The 22687-nt window shown below is 41.7% G+C and overlaps 2 protein-coding genes across 5 annotated transcripts; one reads left to right on the forward strand and one right to left on the reverse strand.

The window, feature by feature from the left end:
- Positions 1-45: 45 nt before the first annotated feature.
- On the forward strand, positions 46-19229 carry usp37 (ubiquitin specific peptidase 37). Of its 4 annotated transcripts, none has more exons than XM_074658380.1 (24): positions 46-226; positions 2254-2482; positions 3842-3992; positions 4818-4906; positions 5007-5122; positions 5486-5563; positions 6884-6972; positions 7225-7318; positions 8632-8787; positions 9428-9559; positions 10313-10436; positions 10759-11006; positions 11139-11256; positions 11433-11512; positions 11757-11921; positions 12090-12143; positions 13208-13355; positions 13448-13667; positions 13967-14133; positions 14941-15001; positions 15273-15388; positions 15675-15744; positions 16119-16257; positions 17430-19229. In XM_074658380.1, exons 2-24 carry the CDS (start codon positions 2309-2311, stop codon positions 17515-17517), a joined length of 2877 nt encoding a protein of 958 aa, XP_074514481.1. In that variant the 5' UTR covers positions 46-226; positions 2254-2308; the 3' UTR covers positions 17518-19229. The 4 variants fall into 4 exon arrangements, with proteins under 4 accessions (XP_074514481.1, XP_074514478.1, XP_074514480.1 ...); XM_074658377.1 differs by having other exon boundaries at positions 63-226; positions 4815-4906; positions 4989-5122; XM_074658379.1 differs by having other exon boundaries at positions 64-226; positions 4815-4906.
- Positions 19230-19352: 123 nt separating this feature from the next.
- ybey (ybeY metalloendoribonuclease) lies at positions 19353-22583 on the reverse strand. The gene is made up of 4 exons (XM_074658387.1): positions 22231-22583; positions 21348-21479; positions 20558-20626; positions 19353-19601 (listed from the first exon to the last, which is right to left on the reverse strand). The coding sequence occupies exons 1-4, from the start codon at positions 22438-22440 to the stop codon at positions 19506-19508; spliced, it is 507 nt and encodes a 168-aa protein (XP_074514488.1). The 5' UTR covers positions 22441-22583; the 3' UTR covers positions 19353-19505.
- Positions 22584-22687: the final 104 nt, after the last annotated feature.

Raw genomic sequence — 22687 nt, forward strand, 5'->3', positions numbered from 1 at the left:
CCCGGACCGGAGGTAGTCTCGCTAATCATTTCCGGTGTAAATGTTCACATTCCCGCCATCATCATCGCGCAGTGTTTGAGGCGTAGTGTGTGCGGGACCACTGTCAACAACATAACCTACCGGAGAGCAGCTGAATGCCGGCGAAACTAACTTTCTGCCCCTCGGAGGACCCACGGAAACGATACTGTGATTTAAAAGTGTAAAGACGAGCAGCTAGCATCGACAGGTAAATGACTGAGGCGGTTTAATGAAAGTGTGACTCTGTTTTCATCTGCACATTAACATCAGGCAAATTAGCCCGTTAGCTAGTTCCCGCCAAGGTCTATGGAGAGGAGGCTGGGACACGCGTCATCAACTCGTCATAGTTTCGGGGGTATTGCACATGCGCAGTAGAATCTGGCCTGCCAATCGCAACGCACGACCGCAGCTTCAGTTACACTGCGCATGCGTTATACATCCAAGACCAAGACTAGTGTCCCATCCTCCTTCTATAGGCCGTGGTTCAGCTAGCCTGCTAGCCAACTAGCTAATGTCGGCCTCCCCCATCCATCCATTCAGGGTCTGTGTGAGGGGACGACATCTACAGCCCAGACATTCAGACCTTCAGCTGGGCTGTAGTGTCCTCCTAGCTGAGTCTCTGTAACTTTACAGGGTTATCTCATGTGTGTGACTGTTGGTGTTGTTAGAATAACGGTAACCAGGCTGGTCGCAGGGTGTCGGGCATCAGCCGTGCTACAGACACAGACTGGCCATTTGGGGCTAGTTTGATGCTAATGCACACCACCAGGCTACGTTGACTCTTATTGGAGCCGCTAGCCAGCTAACATAAGTGTCCTGAGTTTCCCCACGCTGTGAAACAGTCACCTCTGTCAACATGTAGTTGTGAGTGTCTAGTCTGTGTTAAAGTGAGCCGTGTAGTTGGGGTGCTGAGTTGACTTGTGGAGTTTGTTGTGACTTTCAACCAACCAGCCCTCAGTAGTCAAACCTTGGCCATAGCTCGATTGCGTTATTAATAGTTCATTTTAGCTGAGTAGCGAGATCACAAATGAGTGTTTTGTCATTTTAATAAGCAAGTACAGATGATGTCTTTCACATTTGTAGAGTTTATCATTGAGCTCATTGGCTTGCATCTCCCTGTGGAGTAATGTGCAGTAATAACGGTAATTTGATGGCACTGATCATCTGTGGCCGTTAAGTCAACTAAAGTCATGGTACTGTCCACAGGTGTGTTTTTTATCTCGAGGGGATGCCAGGCTTCCCAACATTGGACGCTGTCACTAGACACAAGGCTGTCCCCACCTGATTGGACGAACAAATTGGTATTGTTTATCATTGACCATCTCCCTGTGGAGCAATGGCAGTAATAACGGTACTTCAATGGCACTGATATGATTAAAGGGACTCTATGTAGGAATCAGAAATGTCTTGTTAACAGCGACACCTGTGGCCGTTAAGTCAACGAAAGTCAGCGTCCTGTTGCTCGCGCTTGTGCTCGCTCTACATAGACATGAACGAGCATCAGTCAAAACTAGTGAGGGGACACACGCAGGGCTGGACTGGGACAAAAAATAGGGAGGATTTCTAACCAAAGTGGGGGGGTCTGGGGTCCTCCCCCAGAAAAATTTGAGTTCAGAGACTTTGTTTCCTGAATTCTGGTGACTTTAAAACAATAAACCCACGCGGCGCAAATACGCTGGCGCTGCGCTGTTATGTATCACCATTATGAATATCTCAGAGGACATGATATGGAGAGGGCAGAGGAGGGTAGTTTGCGAGAAGCTCCGGTACACATGAAAAAGTCATGGTACGCCAAGGAGTAAAATTAGTAAAATACTGCGTACCGCTACGTACTGGCCCACTTCGAGCACTGCTCATCTCTCATGACATATGTTGAGCCAGGCAGTCCATAACTGCTTACTGCAAACTCTACACTCCCTCCCTCATCTCTCTCCCTTTCCTCCTCTGTGGCCGCCCGGCACAGAGCGATTGGGCCAGCCCAGTGTCAATTAAGGAAAAAAGGGACGATTTACCCGTTTTATGGGCCAAAAAAAAAAGACATACCGTGGCCCAAAAGGACGTCGGCCCACCAGGTAAATGCCCGGTATGCAAGATGGCCAGTTCAGCCCTGGACACATGTCAGCTAAAACCACAATATCACTCTATATTTCACCTATATAGACTAGACATGTATAATGGGTAAAACACACACTGTGGTTGTACTGACACATTTGATTTAATTTCCTTTTTGTTTAGGATTTGTTTGCTCACAAGTCCCAGCCTCCCAAGTGCACCAACTGGATAGTAAGCCATGTCAACCACAGTGCCCAAACTCTCCAGCGGTGGCGCTGTTACTATCCGCGTTACAAGCATTGACCTGGGCACCACCAGATGGAAAGAGGGAACTTTTGAAATTCTGGAAAAGGACAACAAAGTCAACCTCTGTATAAGATTCAACTGCGGCGGAGCTTCCAAAACTTTCCAGGTATTGTTCAGTTTGTTTTGTTTGTATTTATTCAAGAATGGGCGCAACCGCTAAAACATTGATTTGGATTCTGAGGCTGTTCCTTTGTTGCATTTTTCATTGTGATATTTTGAGATCCACTACTCAAATTTTTGGAAACATCCGTCTCATCTGTGGAAATGTCATCAGAGCAGTCTTTGATGTTTCTCCCTTCATAGCTGTTCTTTACTTGGCAAAATGAAGCAATGGCTAGTTCGTACAACAAGCAATAAGATACAATTTCAAGGGTTTTGCAGAAACAATACTGTGAAATGTAGAGAAACGGAAAATAAAACTTGGGTAGGAAGGAACGCACCACAACGACGAGATACACCGATTTTTTGTTTTCTTGACAGGCATGAAGATGAGTTATGAATTTTACAAAATTAAGAAGGACCTGCATAAAGGGCAGAAATGTTGTGAATAAAGTTAGCTCAAATGTTCGGCAATGTGCAGGTCAGGCTTTTTCTGCTGTCCTGACAGTCATAAAGGAGTACATATTGAACTACTGAGTAAAAACGGAGGACAACACACTGAACGTCTCGTAGACTGAGTTGGCAACTATCAAAATCATATGAGAGACGTTGCTCGTGATTGTACCAAAACATGATGACATAAATCAAAAATTGTTTATCGGGCTAATTGATGCTGCAGTTTGCATAGAAAAGCCAAAGAAATGGTTGAAATGTGCTACATTTGGATGAGAGGGAGCTGGAGGAAAGGGAACTTTATGAAGGCCTTATACATTGTGTGATAACAGAAATTCTGCAGGTTCGCTGCATGTCACACTATGCAAGATGAGATTATTTCAACCTTGTTCACACTTTGTGTCAGATAGTACAATATCAGCTTTGAGGCATGGCACCATGTGCAATGAATGAGCTCTGCACAGGAACAAGAAACTGGATTATAAAATAAATCATGGCACACCAAAAGGTGTTTTCCTGCTATCCTTTGTTTATTATTCTCATGCTCAAAATATTATTAATGAGAATGACTGGTAGTGACTGGATCTGAAGGGAAATGATGAGAATCATTTAACACCATACACTGTATGATTTTCGGAAAAGCGCTGCCAGCGAGAGAGCGCAAGAGCGAAGCCAGGCTTCAGGTCACGAGACGATTAACATAGAGCAGCTCTTCCATTCTTTATGTGAACCCACCGTAAAAGTAACTGATACATATTTAAAGAAACCTTTAAGTTGTTAAATTTGAGAAAGGAATTTGGTGTGGTGGTACAGTGAGTGTTAAATTGGGTTAGCCCCCCCCCCGACCCATCCGCCAACCCAAAGCAGTCAGCCTAGAGGAAGCACTGATCTTGCATTGTATTCTTGCCCTCAGCTGAACCAGAACTTGAAGAAAGTTAGCCCGAGTTTGAGTCGACTCATGCTGACTTTGAAGGACAACAGTATCATCATCCTGGACAAGATGCCCCCGACTTTGCTTCAGAAGACTAAAGATTACCTGGAGAAGCTGAAGCTGGGAAAGCCAAGTAATTACACCACTGTTCATTTTAAGCACTTGCAAAGCTTTGTTGATGGTTCACAACACGATGGAAACCAAAGGGCCGTGATTCTTATTTGTGACGTTGACTACCATGGTTTCTGATTTTGCAGGGTACAAAGTCATTATTTTTAGTTACTGCTTTGCTTTAGTTGTATTTCTCATGGTAATGTTGAGAGATGGAAAGGAGCATCTCTGATATTTCACCAAATACCTTTTCTCTCTCTTTTAATAATAAACTATTAACAGTATATTTCAAAACAGGTAAAAAATATTTAGCTACAAAAAGGAAGACTACATGTTGTTTCAACTGGACTTTAACATAGCCTCAGGTAAAGAAGGGCCAAATTAGATAACACATTAATCCTGTTTTATTTCCACACTGTCCTGTGTCTTCTGATTCAGGTTTGTCCTGTTCCTTTTACTGCTGATACTGTGTAGTTCCCTTCCATTTTGATACACAATCTCTTCTTAAAGAACACGGGTAGGTCTAAAGATGACAGGCAGCACTGCATTGAACCTCTCTCGGCTGATCTGGCACCACTTTCTCAAAACAGGCCTTTGAATTTGAAATTAAGTTGAGCAAATAATCATACATCCTGACCTCATGCTGACTATAAATTGACTATGACCATGGTTTCCCTGACTCCTGAAGTCATGGCTAATATCACATGAGGAGCTACAGGTTGTTGTAGCTTAAAACCAAATATGATGGTGTTTTGTGAAAGGGGGGACTCAACCCCAGACCTAATTGTTCAAAGAATCATTTCATTCACATGCTTTGTCCCAAATTCTTATTCTTTCTTAACAGCAGTTTTAAAATCATCCCATGGAAGTGCAAACTTCAGTGTGCTCGGGAACCGCTCTTTGAAAAATGAGACCAGTCCGTCAGGGGAGAGACAGGTGAGCAAGAACACAAAACCACATGTTTTAACTTTTTTAGATTTAGACAAGCGTACCTTGACATTTTGACTTGCATGTCCAGATTCCTAACATCTTCCAGACAACACCGAGGCGGCAGAGTGCAGAAGGCAGAGACGACACAACACCGCGAAAGCCTCTAGGCAGCCCGAGTAGAGCTACCTCCACTCCCACTCGCACTGGACTCTCTGAGAATAGGTATGATGGAAATTCCTGTTGCTGTTGCTATGCAAATTATGTTATGTTATTCATTTGATGAGGTGACAATGCTTGGCATTATTACAAAAGAGCTAGCCTCCGAAAAGTGGGAAAATGCTATAGTCAGTATTTGTTGTTTTGTTTTGACAAAGTAAGAGCTACTGTTTGTGTTCTTTCTACCAATAAAAAACAACAGGCCCTTGGCATGTAGTCCTTGTGACAATCTACCTGTATGTGACTGTTGTCCTAAAGGAGAACTTTGACACCTGTCATTTTTTAGTTGTTGTGGTTTTGTCTTTCTTCCCAGTTTTAGGAATCAAATCAGGCTTGTGACATGAATTGTTCTGTGTCACTGTTTTTCAGGAGTGAGAAGAGAAAGCGACTCCTTACCTCTGAAAGTGACCTGACTGAGGACTACCCCAAGGAAAATGACTCCTCAAGGTAAAGGCAACACGCTTCGCTCTCCAGACTGAACTTTAGGGGTTGTTGGCTACACACGGAATGATCTGACGTCGGTAGCCTTTTGTCAGATTTGGTATCTAGGTTTTTGGTATATTTTGTTCCCTCGTCTGGTGATAAGATGGAGTGTTAATATATACAGTACTGTAGGGCTGTCCAAAGCGGCCAAAAATGACATTCAAATTAGGGATCAACCGATTTATCAGCCTGAAATTTGTGTTATTCCCATTTTTGACACCAATATTTTCATTTTTACTGTAAATGTGTATCGGTTCAAAATATCAGGTATCGGTCTCCTTGATTACTTATAATCGCTATCAGTCCTGAAAATAACATATCGGTTGATCCCTAATTCAAATATTTGTTCTAAAAAAATACATAGATTCAAACAATTTGAATACAAACATTGCCCAAAATAAACAACCGATGCACTCGTCTATAGACGGTTTATTCTTCCAACACCTAAAAAAGGTGGCATTTCCAGTAAATATCACAACATAAAACGTGTGTTTTCTGTTTAAAAAGTACACACGTCGGAAGACAGCCAGTACGACTCAACCATCTTTTAAGTGGTTACGTGTCCAGTCTGATCTTGAGTGCACAGCCATCATTACGGTTGTTGTTGCATTATTTCTCATTCAGCTTGACCTAATGTTACATTTCATTTTCAATTAATGAAAGTGACGTTGTGTGACACCCGTCATGTGGTGCATTCAGTGTGCACGAGGCAGACGGCGGCGGTAGTGCTGCTTTTTTTGCACAATCAAATAATGTTCATATTTTAATTTTTTTCTTCTTTTTTTTTACTATTCAAATATGTATTCAAATTTAGACTATATGTTGACAGCCCTACAGTATTTTAATCTGTTTCATATACATGTATAATGGCCGTCAGTGGCAAAATGGAAATATTTAGATCATTGATCAAAATGTATACAAATGCTTTTTTTTGTTTCCATAAATTCTTCCATAGTCAGGTAACATCCAAATCTCTCTCTCCCTCTCTCTCTCTCTCTCTCTCTCTGTGTGTGTCTCTCTCTCTCTCTCTCTCTCTCTCTCTCTCTCTCTCTCTCTGTGTGTGTCTCTCTCTTTCTCTCTCTCTCTCTCTCTCTCTCTCTCTCTCTCTCTCTCTGTGTGTGTCTCTCTCTCTCTCTCTCTCTCTCTCTCTCTCTCTCTCTCTCTCTCTCTCTCTCTGTGTGTGTCTCTCTCTCTCTCTCTCTCTCTCTCTCTCTCTCTCTCTCTCTCTCACACACACACTCTTTGTCTCTCTATATATGTATATATATATGTATATTTTCTTAGCAACAACAAGGCCACCTCGGATTCATCCAGGAAGTTTCTATTGAGCTGCAAAGATAAGCTGAAGCAGGCGGAAGAGAACAGGAGCTCAGGTAAACTTCAGCAGCAGCACTATCTATATACTGCTTCTTATGTCTTCAATTACTTGGTAAAATTCTTCTTGCACATTCAATTTACCTATTCACCTTCATAACTTCTGGAGATTATGTAACTGCCCTTTGCAAAGTATGAGACAATAAATTGTATTATATAGAACATTAACCTGCATATTCAGATCTAAAATTGTCTTTATGTTTCTTTATGTTTCTTTATGTTTCACCACACTTTTTTTCACTTGCCCTCAGCTCCACTGGGTTCAACTCCCCTTCAGCCAACGTCATTCTACGGCAGCCGGTCTGTGACTAAAGACTACGGCCAGAGCCACTCGTTCCTCGACAGGTGAGTTTCTTCAGTGGGCAGCTAAAATGCAAAGTGAGCTGTGTTAAATCAGGGCTTCAGCTTAAGGACGTCCCGGGGCCGAAAAAAATATGATCGGGAAGGATGACATTTAATTTTGGGACGAATTTGGGACGAGAGTTGAAATAATTCATTTTACATTAGAATGAATGGCAATGAAAATGACTCCACGTTTTGCGTAGCGCACCGTTATTATTAAACCTCCTTAACAACATAAACGCACGGAAACACACTGTCAGTGCCCCGCGGTCTGTCACGGTCTCTGACAGGCGGTATGTGCTGTGTGTGTAGCCTACGTCAGTTCCCAAGTCAATGAGGTAAGCTTTCCAGTATTTACGTTAGCAGTTAGCTAACGTTAGACTGTTTGATGTTAACAGTAACGTTACGGTTAACGCTCGCTAACGAGTCAGCAGTCAACTTTTGCATTTACAGTGAGTGAGCTGACGATAACTTTACGTTAACTATGAATAGTCGAACTCCGCAACAGCTCAAATCCTGTTGCTAATGTTAACTTATTTATTTATTTATACTTACTCCTCTTCATCCCCTATGGCTAATAAGGCTGCAATGAGATCTCTCCATCACATTTTGTCCGTGGCAACATGCTGCTCCTCTCCCCATGACAGGAGCATCTTGTCCAGCAGCTCCTCCAACTTTAAGATGCGCAGCTAGCAGGGCCGGTTCGAGCTTTTTGGGGGACCTCTGCAAAATCTTGTTTTTTGGACCAAATGCTACTTTTTACACATAGAAAATATTTTAATTTAAGTTAGCTGCATCGTTAACATCAATTACAAATTATGCAAATTATAAATAAAAAACAAACAATAAAATTAATTTAAAAAAAAAATTGATTTTTGATTTTCAATTTATTGTAAAGGTCACTTTGAATGATTAACTAATGATGATGTAGAAAAACAAAGATTTTAAATTTGGGACGGTCCTCATTCATTTCGGGGCGGCTTAGGTTGTATTTCGGGAAGATTCCGGGAGGATGGTGAAAAAGGTTAGTTTAGAGCCCTGGTTAAATGCAAGGGGTCAGCACACATTTACTTCTCCATACAAAGATACTAGAGCAGTGCAGTGAAACATAATTCCATCTATTTTTCTGCTCGTGGGAGAATACTGTCACATTATTGCACATTTATTTTGTATGGATACACAATTTTGGATTTGTGTTTCTCAAAATTGAATTGAGAAATTTTAATTGTACTTGAATTTAATTGTCAAGTTGAAGCATCAAATCATTGAGAGGCCACTGATTCACATCTGTATGATCTTCACTAAAATCCCCCCAGGCCATCCAGTACATCACAGACCACTACAGCCAAGAGAAGCCTCATACTGCCCAATCACTCCACTCCCTTCAAGAAGGTACGCACCTCTCTGGACTACGGTGGCTGGAACAAGCAGAGGCCTTCCACTCTGGCCCAGCCTCAGCCCCCACTGCAAGGGTAAGAATAAGCCGCATTTACTGTACTAAATGTGAGCATAAAGCTTCGGTTATGCTTTCCGCAAGGGTGGCCACACGGACATGAGCTGACTTGGAACCGTGACGAGGAAACGTTTGGATCTTTAATTTTATTTAATTTTTTAAGATTATTTTTGGGCTTTTTTGCCTTTTATAGATAGTGACAGAGATAGTTATGAAAGGGGAGAGAGAGAGAGAGAGAGGGGATGACATGCAGCAAAGGGCCACGGGACGGATTTGAACCCGGGCCGCTGCGGTAAGGACTCAGCCTTGGTACATGGGGCACCCACTGTACCAGGTGAGCTACCGGGGCCCCCGGTGAATGTTAAGAGAGGCTGGATTGCATTTATTTTGGATATTATGAACCCAAATGATGCACAAAGAAAATCATAAAAGACTGTTTATGCCCACCTTCTTAGCTACTGCAAGAAAAATAAATGTCTCCCAAGGGTCCATTTTGCTTTTACAATTTAAAACATAAACATTTGTAACATCATGAAAACCATTTCTCTGTAAGTCTTCGAAAGGGTAGTGTTGAAAATTCTGTTATCCAGATTCAAGGCCTTACATGTTTTTTTTCTTTGTGAATCCGTTGTGTCAATCCTTTCATTCATATATCGCAGATTCTCCAACCTGGGCAACACTTGCTACATGAACGCCATCCTGCAGTCCCTTTTTAGCCTTCCCTCCTTCTCCACCGACATGCTGAGGCAGAGCATCCCATGGAAGAAGTTGCCCATCAATGCATTGCTCAGGTACTACGTTGGGCTCTGTAGATGGGGCCAGATCGAAAGTGATGTCTTTCAGATTGTTAAAGGGACTTCAACAAGGTTTGTTTTGTTTTTTTAAAGCAGCGATCCCCCGAAAGCATTTAATTCATGAATCCAAAAATAGGTCTTAATTGGTATTAAAATGTCTTAAATCAAATCTTTCAAAAGTCTTAGAAATGCTAAGACATTGGATGTCGGATTTAATGAATGTTTTTATTTCCTGACATTTAAATTTAAAATCTCAAAATACTTTGTCATATCTGTTTTTAAAATAATTCAGCGAATGCCTCTTGCATTAATTTCACGCAGAAAGGGTAGTGTAACCAACAACATTCATATTTTGTTTGCGACCGGGATGCTCAGAGCAGATGCACTGTCTGCTAGCCAGCAACGACATTAGCACTCATTAGCAACCCGCCAACAGACGCCGGGTATTTCCCAGTTCTGTTCCTCCACCCCCATCTCCGACACCAGCACCAGGGCAAGCAGCAACAGATCTCCGAACAACATTTGGGTGTATGCCTAAAATTGTTCCTAACATTAAGTAATGGATGTAATTTTTTTCTTCAGTTTTGGTTATTGTAAAGTAACTTGCCTTAAGCTGTAGGAACCCTGTAAAGGAACTTTAACAATCTGGGTAGAACATTGTTTTTTCATTAATGTGCTTTGTGAACTGACTCCTTTTTCAAAACCTGCCTAAAAGTACTTCATTCTGTGTGATATCTTCACTGCCTGCAGGCGTTTTGCTCACCTTATGGTCAAGAAGGACGTGGGCTGTCCAGAGACAAAAAAGGACCTCTTGAGGAAAGTGAAGAGTGCCATCTCCTCTACGGCTGAGCGCTTTTCTGGAAACATGCAGAATGTAAGATCTCCCTCGAGAATCAACAGTTCAGAGCAGTTGGGGTCTACTCATACTTTGAGACAGTGCCTTAATGGATAAAATGCTGTGTAGTTGTTACAGATAGAGGCCATGCCACACACTTTACCAGAAAACTATATTTGTTTGTTTATGACGCTTACCTGCTTTAGCGCCAACATGTCAAACAAATCCCTAAAAAATCCATTTATAGCCTGTAGTCTATAGATGTAGATAGGACTGTCTCAGCTTTGTTCTGTCCATAACCCTAGTCTTATATTAATTCATTGTGATTAATTAAGTGCATGCGTGTCACATTGTTGACCAGGATGCTCACGAGTTCCTGAGCCAGTGTTTGGACCAGTTAAAGGACGATGTGGAGAAAATGAACAAGAGCTGGACAAATGAAGCTTCGGCGTCCTCACCGTCCTCTGTGGCGTGTGATAATGGCCAGGAGGCAACGTCGTTGCCAGCCAAGGCAGAGCCTGGTGAAGAGACGGACACCTCCCGTATCTACACCTGCCCTGTGGCTGTAAACATGGAGTTTGAGGTGCAGCACACCATCACCTGCAAAGGGTGAGGCCTGTCTCCTGCTTGATCATCTGAATTTATCCTTGCAATGCATCTTTTGTAATGTGTTTGCCAAAAACTGTTCATGACTCTGGAGAAAATAAATGTTATTTTATATGCCTCCATGTTCTTTTGCAGATGTGGCGAGGTAGTGACCAAGCGAGAGCAGTTCAATGACTTGTCCATCGACCTACCACGGCGAAAGAAAACCCTCCCTCTCCGCTCCATCCAGGATTCTCTGGATCTCTTTTTTAGGGTAAGTCTTTCTCAGAAACAGGTTTTGAGTTCAGATCAGTTTCTATGAAAGATTCATCTTTGACCACTTTCCAAGCTTGTTAAAAATCCTTTTTCAAGTAGCTACAAGAAACAGGCCTCAACTAGATGTATAACATTTGAATGTGTAATGATAGAAGTTACTTTTTCTTTTTGCAGATGGAGGAAATCGAGTACTCGTGTGAAAAGTGCAATGGGAAGTCGGCGACTGTTATGCATAAATTCAGCAAACTGCCCAGGTATCTACATACGGACTATTGAGAGTGAAATGCACGATGAGAAGTTCTCACACTTATTGTCAAATGCTTGCAGTTGAACATATTTAAGAGCTGAGCAGAAGCACACTGCATTTCAAATATATGATTAGAATCTCAGCCGGTACTTCCTGTAAACATCTGTTGATCACTAGTAGAATAAAAGCAGCACCTGATAAACAAAGAAGCCAACTACTTTCAGATTCGTGATGATCTTTTCTCCCCACAGAGTGCTCATCCTACACCTGAAACGGTACAGCTTTAACGCTCAGCTGTCTCTGAACAGCAAGCTGGGCCAGCAGGTTGTGATTCCCCGATACCTTACCCTGCTTTCCCACTGCACTGAATCCACACGACCCCCTATTAGTCTCGGATGGAGTCCCCAATCCTCCACGTAAGACATCCTTAACTCCCTCAAATAAAAATAAGAACTATAAACATTTCTAATCAGATGGGTTTTAATTAAAAGCTTTGCAATTGACTTGTATGCATTAAATTTAAATTGTCTCATTTGGCTGAGAGATGAGGCGAATGTTTCTAAACACTTTCTTTGTTTTCAAAGGTCCAGAACACTCAAAACGTCACAGTTGGTCAACTCCTCCACAGCACCTCTCCGGTAAGTTCTGCAAAACTTTCCCTTTTATAAAAGAAGAAAAAAAAAAAAAAAAAGTTGCTCTGATGTAAAAAGAAATACTGCCATAAAATTATAGCAATATTATTTTCCACTTTGACTGAGTTAAATCTTTTAACTTACCTCAGTCCTGATCATAACTGTAAACTAATATTCATTTTCATCATTTTAACCCTTTAAATGGCTTTTTTTTAACCTCCTGCGCAACGAGCTAGTATGACGTGGTTGGTACCAATGGATTCCTTAGGTTTTCTAGTTTCATATGATGCGTTATGCCATTTGATATCTTCACTCTAGCTTTAAAACTGAGCCTGCTACGACCTAAAAATCACAAGTTGCGTTAATGCATTAAAGAAATTAAGGCCAGGGCTCTGGATTGAAAGAGTGATAGGGTCTGAGGGTCTGTAGGACTCAGGGTCTGAGTGTCTATATTTTGGCTACACTGTTTATTATAGGAGATGAGGTTGAACTTCCAAAATCTGAAGAAAAAAAAATCCTTGCCAAAATGTATGCCATATGCATTAACACAGCCAAAATGATCAAAAAATTAAAAAGCCAAAAATATCCCTAGTGATGTAGTGATGCACAGGGGTTAAACAGAGGAAAGGAAGGAAGAGATACATTTAAACTGACCACAACTTGAGTAAAGCTCTGAAGTGTGCTGCAACTTCAGCCTTTATAAATTGTGTGTGCAAGAGTGCCTTAGTAGTAAAAATGCCAAAAAATAAATCCTTTTTTAAAAAAGTGTTATCTGTCACATATTGCATGGCTAGGAAAAGGACTGAAAGTGTGCCCAGACCCGGGTTTTTTTTGTACTTTTTGCTTGTAAATTCAATTACTGAGCTTATGATGTGTGTGTGTGTGTGTGTGTGTGTGTGTGTGTGTGTGTGTGTGTGTGTGTGTGTGTGTGTGTGTGTGTGTGTGTGTGTGTGTGTGTGTGTGTGTGTGTGTGTGTGTGTGTGTGTGTGTGTGTGTGTGTGTGTGTGTGTGTGTGTGTGTGTGTGTGTGTGTGTGTGTGTGTGTGTGTGTGTGTGTGTGTGTGTGTGTAGAAGGATTGGAGGGAAAGTGGCCAACTCTAGCTGCACCTCTATCCTCGTGGACTCTGACTGTGAAGAAGAGCTTAACAGAAAGGCAGTTGTGAGCCGCAAGCGACGCCTCAGCAGCTGTCTGCCTGATGATGATGACCGACCGGAAGTGGTAGGCATCTGCTGACATGCCGTGACAATTATGATTCAGCCTCCTTTTTTTTTTTACTGTAGCTGTTTTGACACTGTTTTATGCGTCTTCAGCGAGGAGCAACAATAGATTCAGCAGACTTCAGTGGCATAAATGATGATGAAATGCTGGCAGCCGTGCTGGAGATGAGTCGTCAAGAGGCCGGGCTCTCGGCTCCACCCCTCATGGAGGATGAGCCAACCAGCAGCCCAGACACAGGCTTTGGGGACACAGATGCCCATGACCTGGCCTATCATACAGATCTGTTGGAAACGGACAGCAAACAGCCTGCAGGTAGTCCAACGTCATGAGATTAAAACATTCAGCAGATGGAGTTTATACAGGGAGCAGTCCATTTTTAACTTTGTTTTTCAAATTGAAACGCAGTATTTGTATGCATCGTAAAATGTATTGCAATGATTTGTACTGCATCAGTCAGTTGTCTTGCTAGTTTCTGCATTCATGCAAAAACTGGGTCGGCCGAAATGAATGTCTTAGGTAACATTATCATTATTAAACTCAAGTATATGGGTGTTTATAATTCAAGATAAGTATTAAGTCAACTGACCTGTGTATGTGTTCATCATGTATAGATGTGCTGGATTCCCTGGACCTAACCATGGATGAGAACAAGGAGAACCAGACTCCAGAGAGTGTGCAGCAGCAGGGGGAACTGGACTGGGTCCAGCAGTACAGTCTGGATCAGGAGAGGGAAGAACAGGAGCTACAGCAGGCTCTGACCCAGAGCCTCCAGGAGCATGTAAGATCACATGACATCGGCAGGGCTTTCCTTTAAGAGCGGATCAGTGGTGCTGTAAAAACAGTAGATGTGGTAACTGTCAAATAAAGACACCACAATTTTCTTTTCCCCCCCATCCTTAATGAGTAATGTTGACTCTCCAGGGTTGCAGGTGTAACATTACAGTAGTTTCTGGCAAATACCGTTGATCGCACTGAAGCATGTACTTGATGAGCAAGCAAGACACTGATCACCCAGCAGACATGACCTGAGTGAAATGCAAATGTTTAAATGTATAAAGGCCCTGACACACCAAGCCGACAGTCGGCCGTCGGACAGTTTGGGGCTGTCAGTAAGTGTCTGTCGGCATAGTTTTTGCGATGCGTCCCACAGCTTCGGCTCTAGTCTGACCGTGTTGAAGGCTTTTCTGCCAATCGAGCATGTTGAATCAGCGGCGGAGCTCGTCTGAGAGAGAAATCGCTCTCCCTACAAGAAGAGAAACTGAAGTGAGGAAGGCAAGCCAACGACTAAAGCCAAGAGGGCACACTCAGAAGGCTCTACTCATTTTTTGAATGACGTATACAGACTACAGCCGCCTGCTGGTATAGAGAGTTATTTCCTCTCACACAGGCGCAGAACGTACGTGCTAACTGGCTGTTGGCTGTGGTCTTTTCAGTGTGTTCAAATGCAACTTGTCAGCCAAGACACAGGTGAGGCGACGCAACTGTCGGCCTTCAACACCACTAGTTCTTTGATGTCGGCTTGGTGTAACTGGACCTTTATACTAAATCTCATTGTAAAACCTTGTCTCCACCTCACCCCATATAGGAGGCCCAAGAGTTGAGAGAGGATGATGATCTAAAGAGGGCCACTGAGCTCAGTTTACAAGGTACGAACCCCGAATGATTGAATGTTGAGTATCTGGTTGTTGATTGAGTATGTTTAACTGGTAGTGGAGGCAGTGAGGAAGAAATCTCTGAGTGATTGAATCAGTTTTCAGTGCAGTTTCTTCTCATATTCTCTTTGTCCTTTCCATTTTTACACGAGCAAAAGACCCCAGGCTGACAACATCAGTGCAAAACAAAAGTATACAGTGCTCAGAGCACTTAGTGACACTGTTTAATCAGACTCAGTATCAATATCTCCTCCTCACCCAACAGAGTTTAACAACTCTCTGCCTGAGATACTGTGCTCGGATGATGATTCTGGCAACGAGGACGTTCTGGACATGGAATACACTGAAGCAGAGACTGAGAACCTGAAGAGGAACGCTGAGGTAATTAACATCCTGCTGCCACACAAACAACTGCCTTGTGATTTTTTAAACAAAGTACAACGGTCCAGATCATAAAGTAAAATACGAGTGATTTTGTTTGCTTTATTTCTACAATAAACAGAAAAGCAGCTATCATGTACTAAAAACAAGTAAAAATCCTTTCTGCATCAAAGAAGTAAAGTACTAGTGTAGCTTTTCTAGCTGTATTGATAATATACACTATACATTGGATATACTGAACCCCTTTCATTCATATTAACCTGCTTATAAACGTTGCAATCCACAGTGCGGAGACTTGGCCAACTCTTTTAGACTCATCAGTGTCGTCAGTCACATTGGGAGCAGCTCCTCCTCTGGTGAGCACTTGTGTGTGTTTGTGCTGCTTCTATCTGCCGTGTAGATAAGTCTTATATGCAAACTACTGCAGCCCGGTAGCTGCCAGTAGCTCCTCAGAGGAGACTGATTGGTCAGTGTTCTGGCTTTGCTGGACACACACACTCACACACTCTCTCTCTCACACACACACACACACACACACACACACATTATTTGAAGCCTGACGTGATGGATTTTCGTGTCATATTTGATCCTGCGTGTTTCGCGTGATCTTGTGACATCACCTGGCATAGTCTTTGGCTGGAATGAGATCCTGCCTACCTTAGGGATAACCATGGCATCATTACCTGTCCTCACTTGAGTATCCACAAATAAACGTTATTTCCCACCCTAGGCCATTACATCAGCGACGTGTACGACATGAAGAAGCAGTCTTGGCTGACCTACAATGACCTGGACGTGTCACGCACACAGGAAGCAGCTGTCCAGCGAGACCGTGACCGCAGTGGATACATCTTCTTTTACATGCAAAAGTGAGTTGGAAGAATAACCAGTGTCTTTAAACAACTAGTGTGTTATGTTAGCGTAGCATTTGTGATCATAATAAAACTGCTGGATCCTGAGCAGTCTCTTTGATCTGTCTGGGGTAGGGAGGTCAAAATTTTGATCCCACATCGGATAGCGATCAAAATTAACTTCCGATATCAACCATTGAAATCAAAAGCAGTAGCGTCTATTTTTTTTGTCAGTTGTTTTCTCTTCGCCCCCCGCCTACTCCCGTGTATGTCAAGGCATAATACAACTATACTCAAGAAGTCATATAAAAGGGTAAAATGAATGATGTGTAACTTATTTTCTCAATAAAAAATAATGAATCACAAAAAAAATCATTAAGTCACTGCATCTCCCGACAGAACACCACGGTTGAATTTCAGCCTCAACTTTGTTGAATCAGAGCAGCTGATATTGGTAGCAACAAGCTAGCTGACTACCGAATGCTGTCTCTCAGCTCACACAGACTGTGTCCAAAGCTCTGCCTCCGCCCTCGGCGACCGACACAGAGCGATCAGAGGGGGAAAAAGAGGGGAGAAACAAGCGTGACAGTAAATGACAACAAAACCGTATTTTGTAGATTACAGCACACTTGTAATGCACTGCAGAAGGATTTATGTTTTGTTTTTGTAATGATTATGTACTGAGTTGGGTCACACAGATACTGGTATTGAAAAGATGAAGCTTTTTATATTGTAGACTGTCGTAGTCTCATTTGTGAAACACTATCTAAATAAAAAGGGAGTTCAGTTCTCTTTTTAAAGAAGAGTTTGAAAGTGTAAATGACAGTTGTCTGGGCATAAAACCAATGATCTGTTGATCTTTATGGAACAAGACTCAACTAACAATGGCATGTTTAAATCGAATCAAATTGTGACCTAAAAATCAAATCCCTAGTCTGGGATGATTGCTTATAATCTTTAAGTTGCATTACCACAAAGGGATGAATACTTTTGCAATGCAAAAATATTTTGTAATTCCGGTGAGTCGCAGGTTTAACACCACAGCGAACACTAGACACTGGTAAACACACACACACACTGGACTCAGTTTTGTAGTAGTATATGTTTGTGTGTTCATGTCTGAGGGCATTACATGAGTTGACTGTAAGATGTTCTGACACGTTCTTACCTTGTGTATCCACCGTCCCCAGGGATGTGTTTGAGCAGCTGTCCGAGGTGGAGAGATCTGGAGGCAGCACCACTTCAGAGGCAAGCAGAAACGTCCTGCAGCCCCTCTGAGCGCTACATCTTTGGACAGCCAGCCACCCACCCACACACACACATCCACTGCTGAACCCGAGTAGACGGAGCTCTCCTCTGAACAACCTCGAGTACTACAAATTGCCGTCCTCTTTTGGTCGTCTTTAGGCACTTCCTCTACAAATCATGCCCTGCTAAATTGGCACCTGTAAATGCCAACACAAGTGCTAAAACTGTCAAGAATCTTCAAGACCAGAAATGCAGTTAAAAATGTTCAGTGGATCAAATTTTGCCTCCGTGTTTTTGAGGCTGGAGTTTTTTCTTTGGTTTGATTTTTCTCAAACAACCGTTTTGTAAAAAGTTTTTTTCTTCGTTTGTTTCTTGATACACTTCGTTCAAACTTTAATGCCGTTCATTCAGACTTTCACTTAAAAGCAACTATCAAGCACCAGATGCTACTGGTGCGTTATGAATTGTATGTTTTGCAGACCCTTTATTTCCCATATAAACTAAATAAAGATATATTCTATGTTGGAGTATAAGCTATTATAGCGTTAGAGGGGTGTTGTATTTAGCGGGTACATTTGGTGCAATATTTATGTTCTGGCACAAACTGGCCATCTCAAATCAGCTTTCGGTCAGTGTGTGTGTGTGGATGTTTTCCCAGTTGCTTTTTGTGCTTGACTTATGAACTAATTTGTGTGCGTGTGGTTGTCTCCATATTATAGATTTGAGAAGAGAGAAAAAAAATCTGTAAGCTCAATAATAACAAAGCCTGCTTTTACTGAGCTTTTCTCAGTAAAGCCTACTTTATTCTTTTGGGGATTTGACTTTGTGCCTCCCAAGAAAACTTTTCTAAATATGTATACGAGCTTTACTTTGAAAGTTGCACAACCATTTTGCTTTTGAATATGTTTGTCAAACCTCAACAATGTGTAAGTCCGATTTTTTTTTCCTTCATAAAAAGCCAACAGATTTTCTATTTATTGCAAAAATAGGGTTGATTCATGTTAATTAACCCATCGAGATATGCCACGGCAAATACAAGTCCTTAATACTAGACCACCAGGGAAGCTAGCTATAGCGTAATGTCTTTTGATTTCACCATCTTTAAGGCCAGTATACAGTACTCGACACTTTAGACCTCTGCTGTTCAGCTAGTTCCTATCAGGCGTGCTTGCTTATCAAATGGAACAAAAGTATTTTGTTATTCCTATACTGGTTCCGATACTAGACACTGGTTGTACAGCTTTTTTTGTTACCACTGTAAAAATGAAACATGGTGTCTGCTGGACATATTCAGACCACACCAAATAGATTTCCTCAACTCCCCTCACAACTATATATAATATAGCATTATAAAACATGGGTAATACAAAAACAAATCAGTATGGACCGATTGATATGCTTGCTGCCCAGCCATATAAAGTTGGGTGTTTGGAAAGTGTGCATTATTATTATTATTATTAGCTGACTCCTTGAAGTACAGTATTGTGTTGCACCATGAACGTATGTATACCTGGTTATGACAGCAGGCAAAAGTTACTCAACAAATTGGTTCTCCTTTTTTATGTCAGCCTTCAATTTTACATTTCTGGAACATTGCGCTTTCCTGAACATCCTGTCCCAAAGCGTAGTGTAAAGAGGGTATAATGTATTTGTGAAGTAAAAATTAACAGCTTTTTTTCTACCCTTCATACACAACTGACTCTTCCTAAAGCAGATTTTAATAAAATATTACGGTGAAAGTGCACAGACTTTTTAATTTGATGTTCAAAAACTCTTTAACAACGGTCACATCCAGTGTTTGAAATGGATATCCACAGTCAAAAAGCTGCATGTCTACTGCCAGGTGAATAAAGTCCTTCGAGCAGTATAGCCGCAGATTGTGTGATTGTGGAGAAGAACAACATGACGGTGAATACAGTCACAACAGTAGTAGTGATTAGTCCACCTGGTTACAGGATAGTGAACAACAATATCAAGCACCATAGTACAACTGTAAAGTTAACAGGTGTCCGTCAGTGTCACCTATCCTGACTGCATCTCTTCATCAGTGGCTCCAGATGTCTCCCTGTGAGTCGGTTGTACTCACTTAGAATGTAGCTTTCCCTCTGCAGCATCTGGAAACAAATTAAAACATTTAGAAACACATTATCCCCTATGGTGCTTTACAGTGTGACAAAACACATTCAGATTTAAATGAGCTTATAATTCATATGTTGCAAAAAAAATTCACTTTAAGTAGCACCCAGAAACAAGCCAATTAAATCATACAGGTCTACAACAATTATGTGAGTATGTCAGTTTGCCATTTAAACATGTTATCTATATGCTTGAGAGATGAAACCTGATTAAACAGAATGCATTTCAAAGATGGATAGGAAAGAAAAGCTGCAACAAATGAGACTTTTCTCCAGCTAGATTGCACCCTTTTTACAGTTAAAGGGCCAGTTCAACCAAATTTCAAAGTTTCTGAATTACCTCCAGCGATATCTAGCCATGCTTTTATGTTTGTTTTGAAATGTCTCTGAGATTTATGCCTCCACCCCTACACAACAGGGGGGAGGGGGGGAATTGGAATTTTGTTTTTGGTTCTCTCAGCTTTAAGAAATTACATTTGAATAATACAACAGCAACTTCACCTTCCTGAAACAGTTCACATGACTCTTGATGAGCCACAGACCTGCTATTAACCACTTTTACTGGAACTACTTGTATTACCAAAGAAAAAGTCCCATAAAAAGTGATGACGGTGTCGTTAGCGGATTATCAAGAGTAACAAGGAGTGTTGTGGAAAAGCGTTTCTGATAAATATTTCAAATTACAATTTTCAGTCGTGAGTGGAAAAATAAATACCATTCGCCTCAATTGCTTTTGGGGTGGAGGCAGAAATATATTTATATATTTGTCTATTGTCACCGATATCCGATCTAGCTATTTGAGTCATTATCGGCCCGATATCTGACATCAGTATTGGTGCATCCCGAAAAAATTTGACTTTGTAATTTGGTTGAACTGACCCTTTAAATATGCTTTGCGCATTAATATCCTTTCACCATGTAATCTCTATACAAACCTCAGTCCATTCTTCCTCTGTCTCATGTCTGTAGCCCAACAGGTGACAGATACCATGTGCAGTGACAACCTGAAATATGAGGCAAAAGGGGAACAATTAATGTCAGCTAATGTCACTGCAAACAGTCATAGTTTAAGACCTGAATTGTATGAGATATGGAACAAAGCAGTTTTATTTAAAGCTTCAGTAGGCAGAAAGATTTTGGCTTCATTTGGCAAAAATTCCATAATAACCTTTCAGTATATTGTAATTCAAGTGTTCTGAGTGATAACTAGACTTCTGCACCTCCTCATGGCTCTGTTTTCATGCTTTAGAAAATCTAGCCCGGTGACGGGAGACTTTAGTCAATTACAGGTCATTTCAGAGAGAGAGAGAGCGTTCCTATTGAGCGTTCCTGTTGGCTGTGCTCCGGCTGGTGGGCGATGCGGTTTTTCAGATTACCTGTCTCATGCACTACTGTCAGGATATAGTAACCATTTTATAAAAATAACTTGTTTTAATCATATTTGCTCCATTTCTAACCACTGCAGCTTTAAAAATCTATTTATTCATTAAAGGTAATGATTTATTTATCAAAATGGTTAAGTGCCGATAAATAACTTGCAACAACAAATGTGCACCTTGAAGGAAAAGGTCACTGCAAATAAATACATGACAGTAGGTGGAATTCAAAGAACATTGAATATGAGAAACAAGTTTGTGAAATAATCAACAGCCTGCATTTCTAAGAGGTGCCACAACTAAAGTTTATCTTGGACAAAATCTGGTTAACAGTGCTGCAGCTACTCACAGTGAGGATTCCATGCAGGTCTAGGGATTCCTCCTTACACTGCTTCATCACAAACTCCACCCCCAAGAAAATGTCCCCAAGGTTCAGCTCATCCCTCTGAATGGGGCAAGGCAGCTTCCCAGGCCTCAGGTCCTAAAACACAGGTGGAAGAAGTACCATTACAATTGGGATTGTTTCAAGAAGTCCATAAAATATCAACTTAGATTCTAGTTGGTTTCTCCCCCTCGACACAGTGGAGGTGGTGGTGGTGGGAGAGAGGAGGATGATGATGGCTAAGCTGTCATTCATGATGGAGAATGACTCCCACCCCATGCAGGACACCATCTCAGCACTGGAGGGCTCCTTCAGCGACAGGCTGCTCCACCCGAAGTGTGTGAAGGAGCACTATCACAGGTCCTTCCTTCCTGCAGCTGTCAGACTCCACAACCAGCACTACGCCCAGTAGACCACAACCAGCACTGCACCCAGTAGACCACTTACACTTACACACCAAAAAACTGACAATAACCTGATATTTTCAGGTGGAATTTCATTCATTCATTCATTCATTCATTCATTCATTCATTCATTCTCACTGAGCAATATCATTTTTCACTTGTGCAATTTTGTTAAGTCTGTTTATTGTCAATTCTGTATATACTGCTCCTGTTTTTAAACTTCCTTCTATTTAAATGGTTCATATTTTGTTACACTTTGTTTAGCTCTTTTTTACTGTGTTAGCTGATGCATCTTGTTTTCTGCACTATCCCCTTTGCTGCTGTACACTGCGGGACTAATAGAGGAATATCTTATCTTATCTTATCTTCCCAATAGACATTTCATGGGAGAAATGGCAGTAAATGAACAGGTTTACTGTCACATGTTGGCATGTGGTCATATTTACCTCGTAGAATGGGAATGAGAGGACATCCGTGGGCACATTTTTCTTCCTGTAGATGCTGTTAATCCTCTGGATCCGTTGGTTATCCACGCAGACGATGCCCAGGTCAAACTTCTGGATGCCCAGGATGTGCCTCAGTGTATCAACATCCCTCCGCAGCCGGGCGCGGCGGAGAGGCACCACCTTCTGGAGGTTCCGCAGTACTACTCCCATGGTACAATAAGCTGTCAAAACTAAACACTGTTAAAAAATATCCTGAGACATAAAGTTAACGTTAAAACTAACCCACTATTCATTCACAATAACTGTGGCGGTGAGTTTACGAGGTGATGGTTGGTCAGCTTTGTGTTAGCAGCGAGATGTTCAGCCATTCTGGGGCAGAATTCAAGGTGACACCGCGGTAGCAACGGTAGCTAGGTCCCTTAGAAACGAGTTCTGTAACTACGCTGTTTCTATGTTG

Source organism: Sebastes fasciatus, chromosome 14, assembly GCF_043250625.1.
Source record: "Sebastes fasciatus isolate fSebFas1 chromosome 14, fSebFas1.pri, whole genome shotgun sequence".
Classification (NCBI taxonomy): Eukaryota; Metazoa; Chordata; class Actinopteri; order Perciformes; family Sebastidae; genus Sebastes; species Sebastes fasciatus.

Excerpts from the sequence above, each read along its gene's own strand:
- ybey (XM_074658387.1), bottom strand. The coding sequence starts at position 22,440 with ATGGGAGTAGTACTGCGGAACCTCCAGAAGGTGGTGCCTCTCCGCCGC. Across the intron at positions 21,480-22,230 it reads TCTCATTCCCATTCTACGAG|GACCTGAGGCCTGGGAAGCT; the intron begins GTAAATATGACC and ends CCTGTGTTTTAG. Across the intron at positions 19,602-20,557 it reads CAGAGGAAGAATGGACTGAG|ATGCTGCAGAGGGAAAGCTA; the intron begins GTTTGTATAGAG and ends ATTTGTTTCCAG.
- usp37 (XM_074658377.1), top strand. The coding sequence starts at position 2,309 with ATGTCAACCACAGTGCCCAAACTCTCCAGCGGTGGCGCTGTTACTATC. Across the intron at positions 11,257-11,432 it reads CTCTGGATCTCTTTTTTAGG|ATGGAGGAAATCGAGTACTC; the intron begins GTAAGTCTTTCT and ends TTCTTTTTGCAG. Across the intron at positions 15,389-15,674 it reads ACCTGAAGAGGAACGCTGAG|TGCGGAGACTTGGCCAACTC; the intron begins GTAATTAACATC and ends TGCAATCCACAG.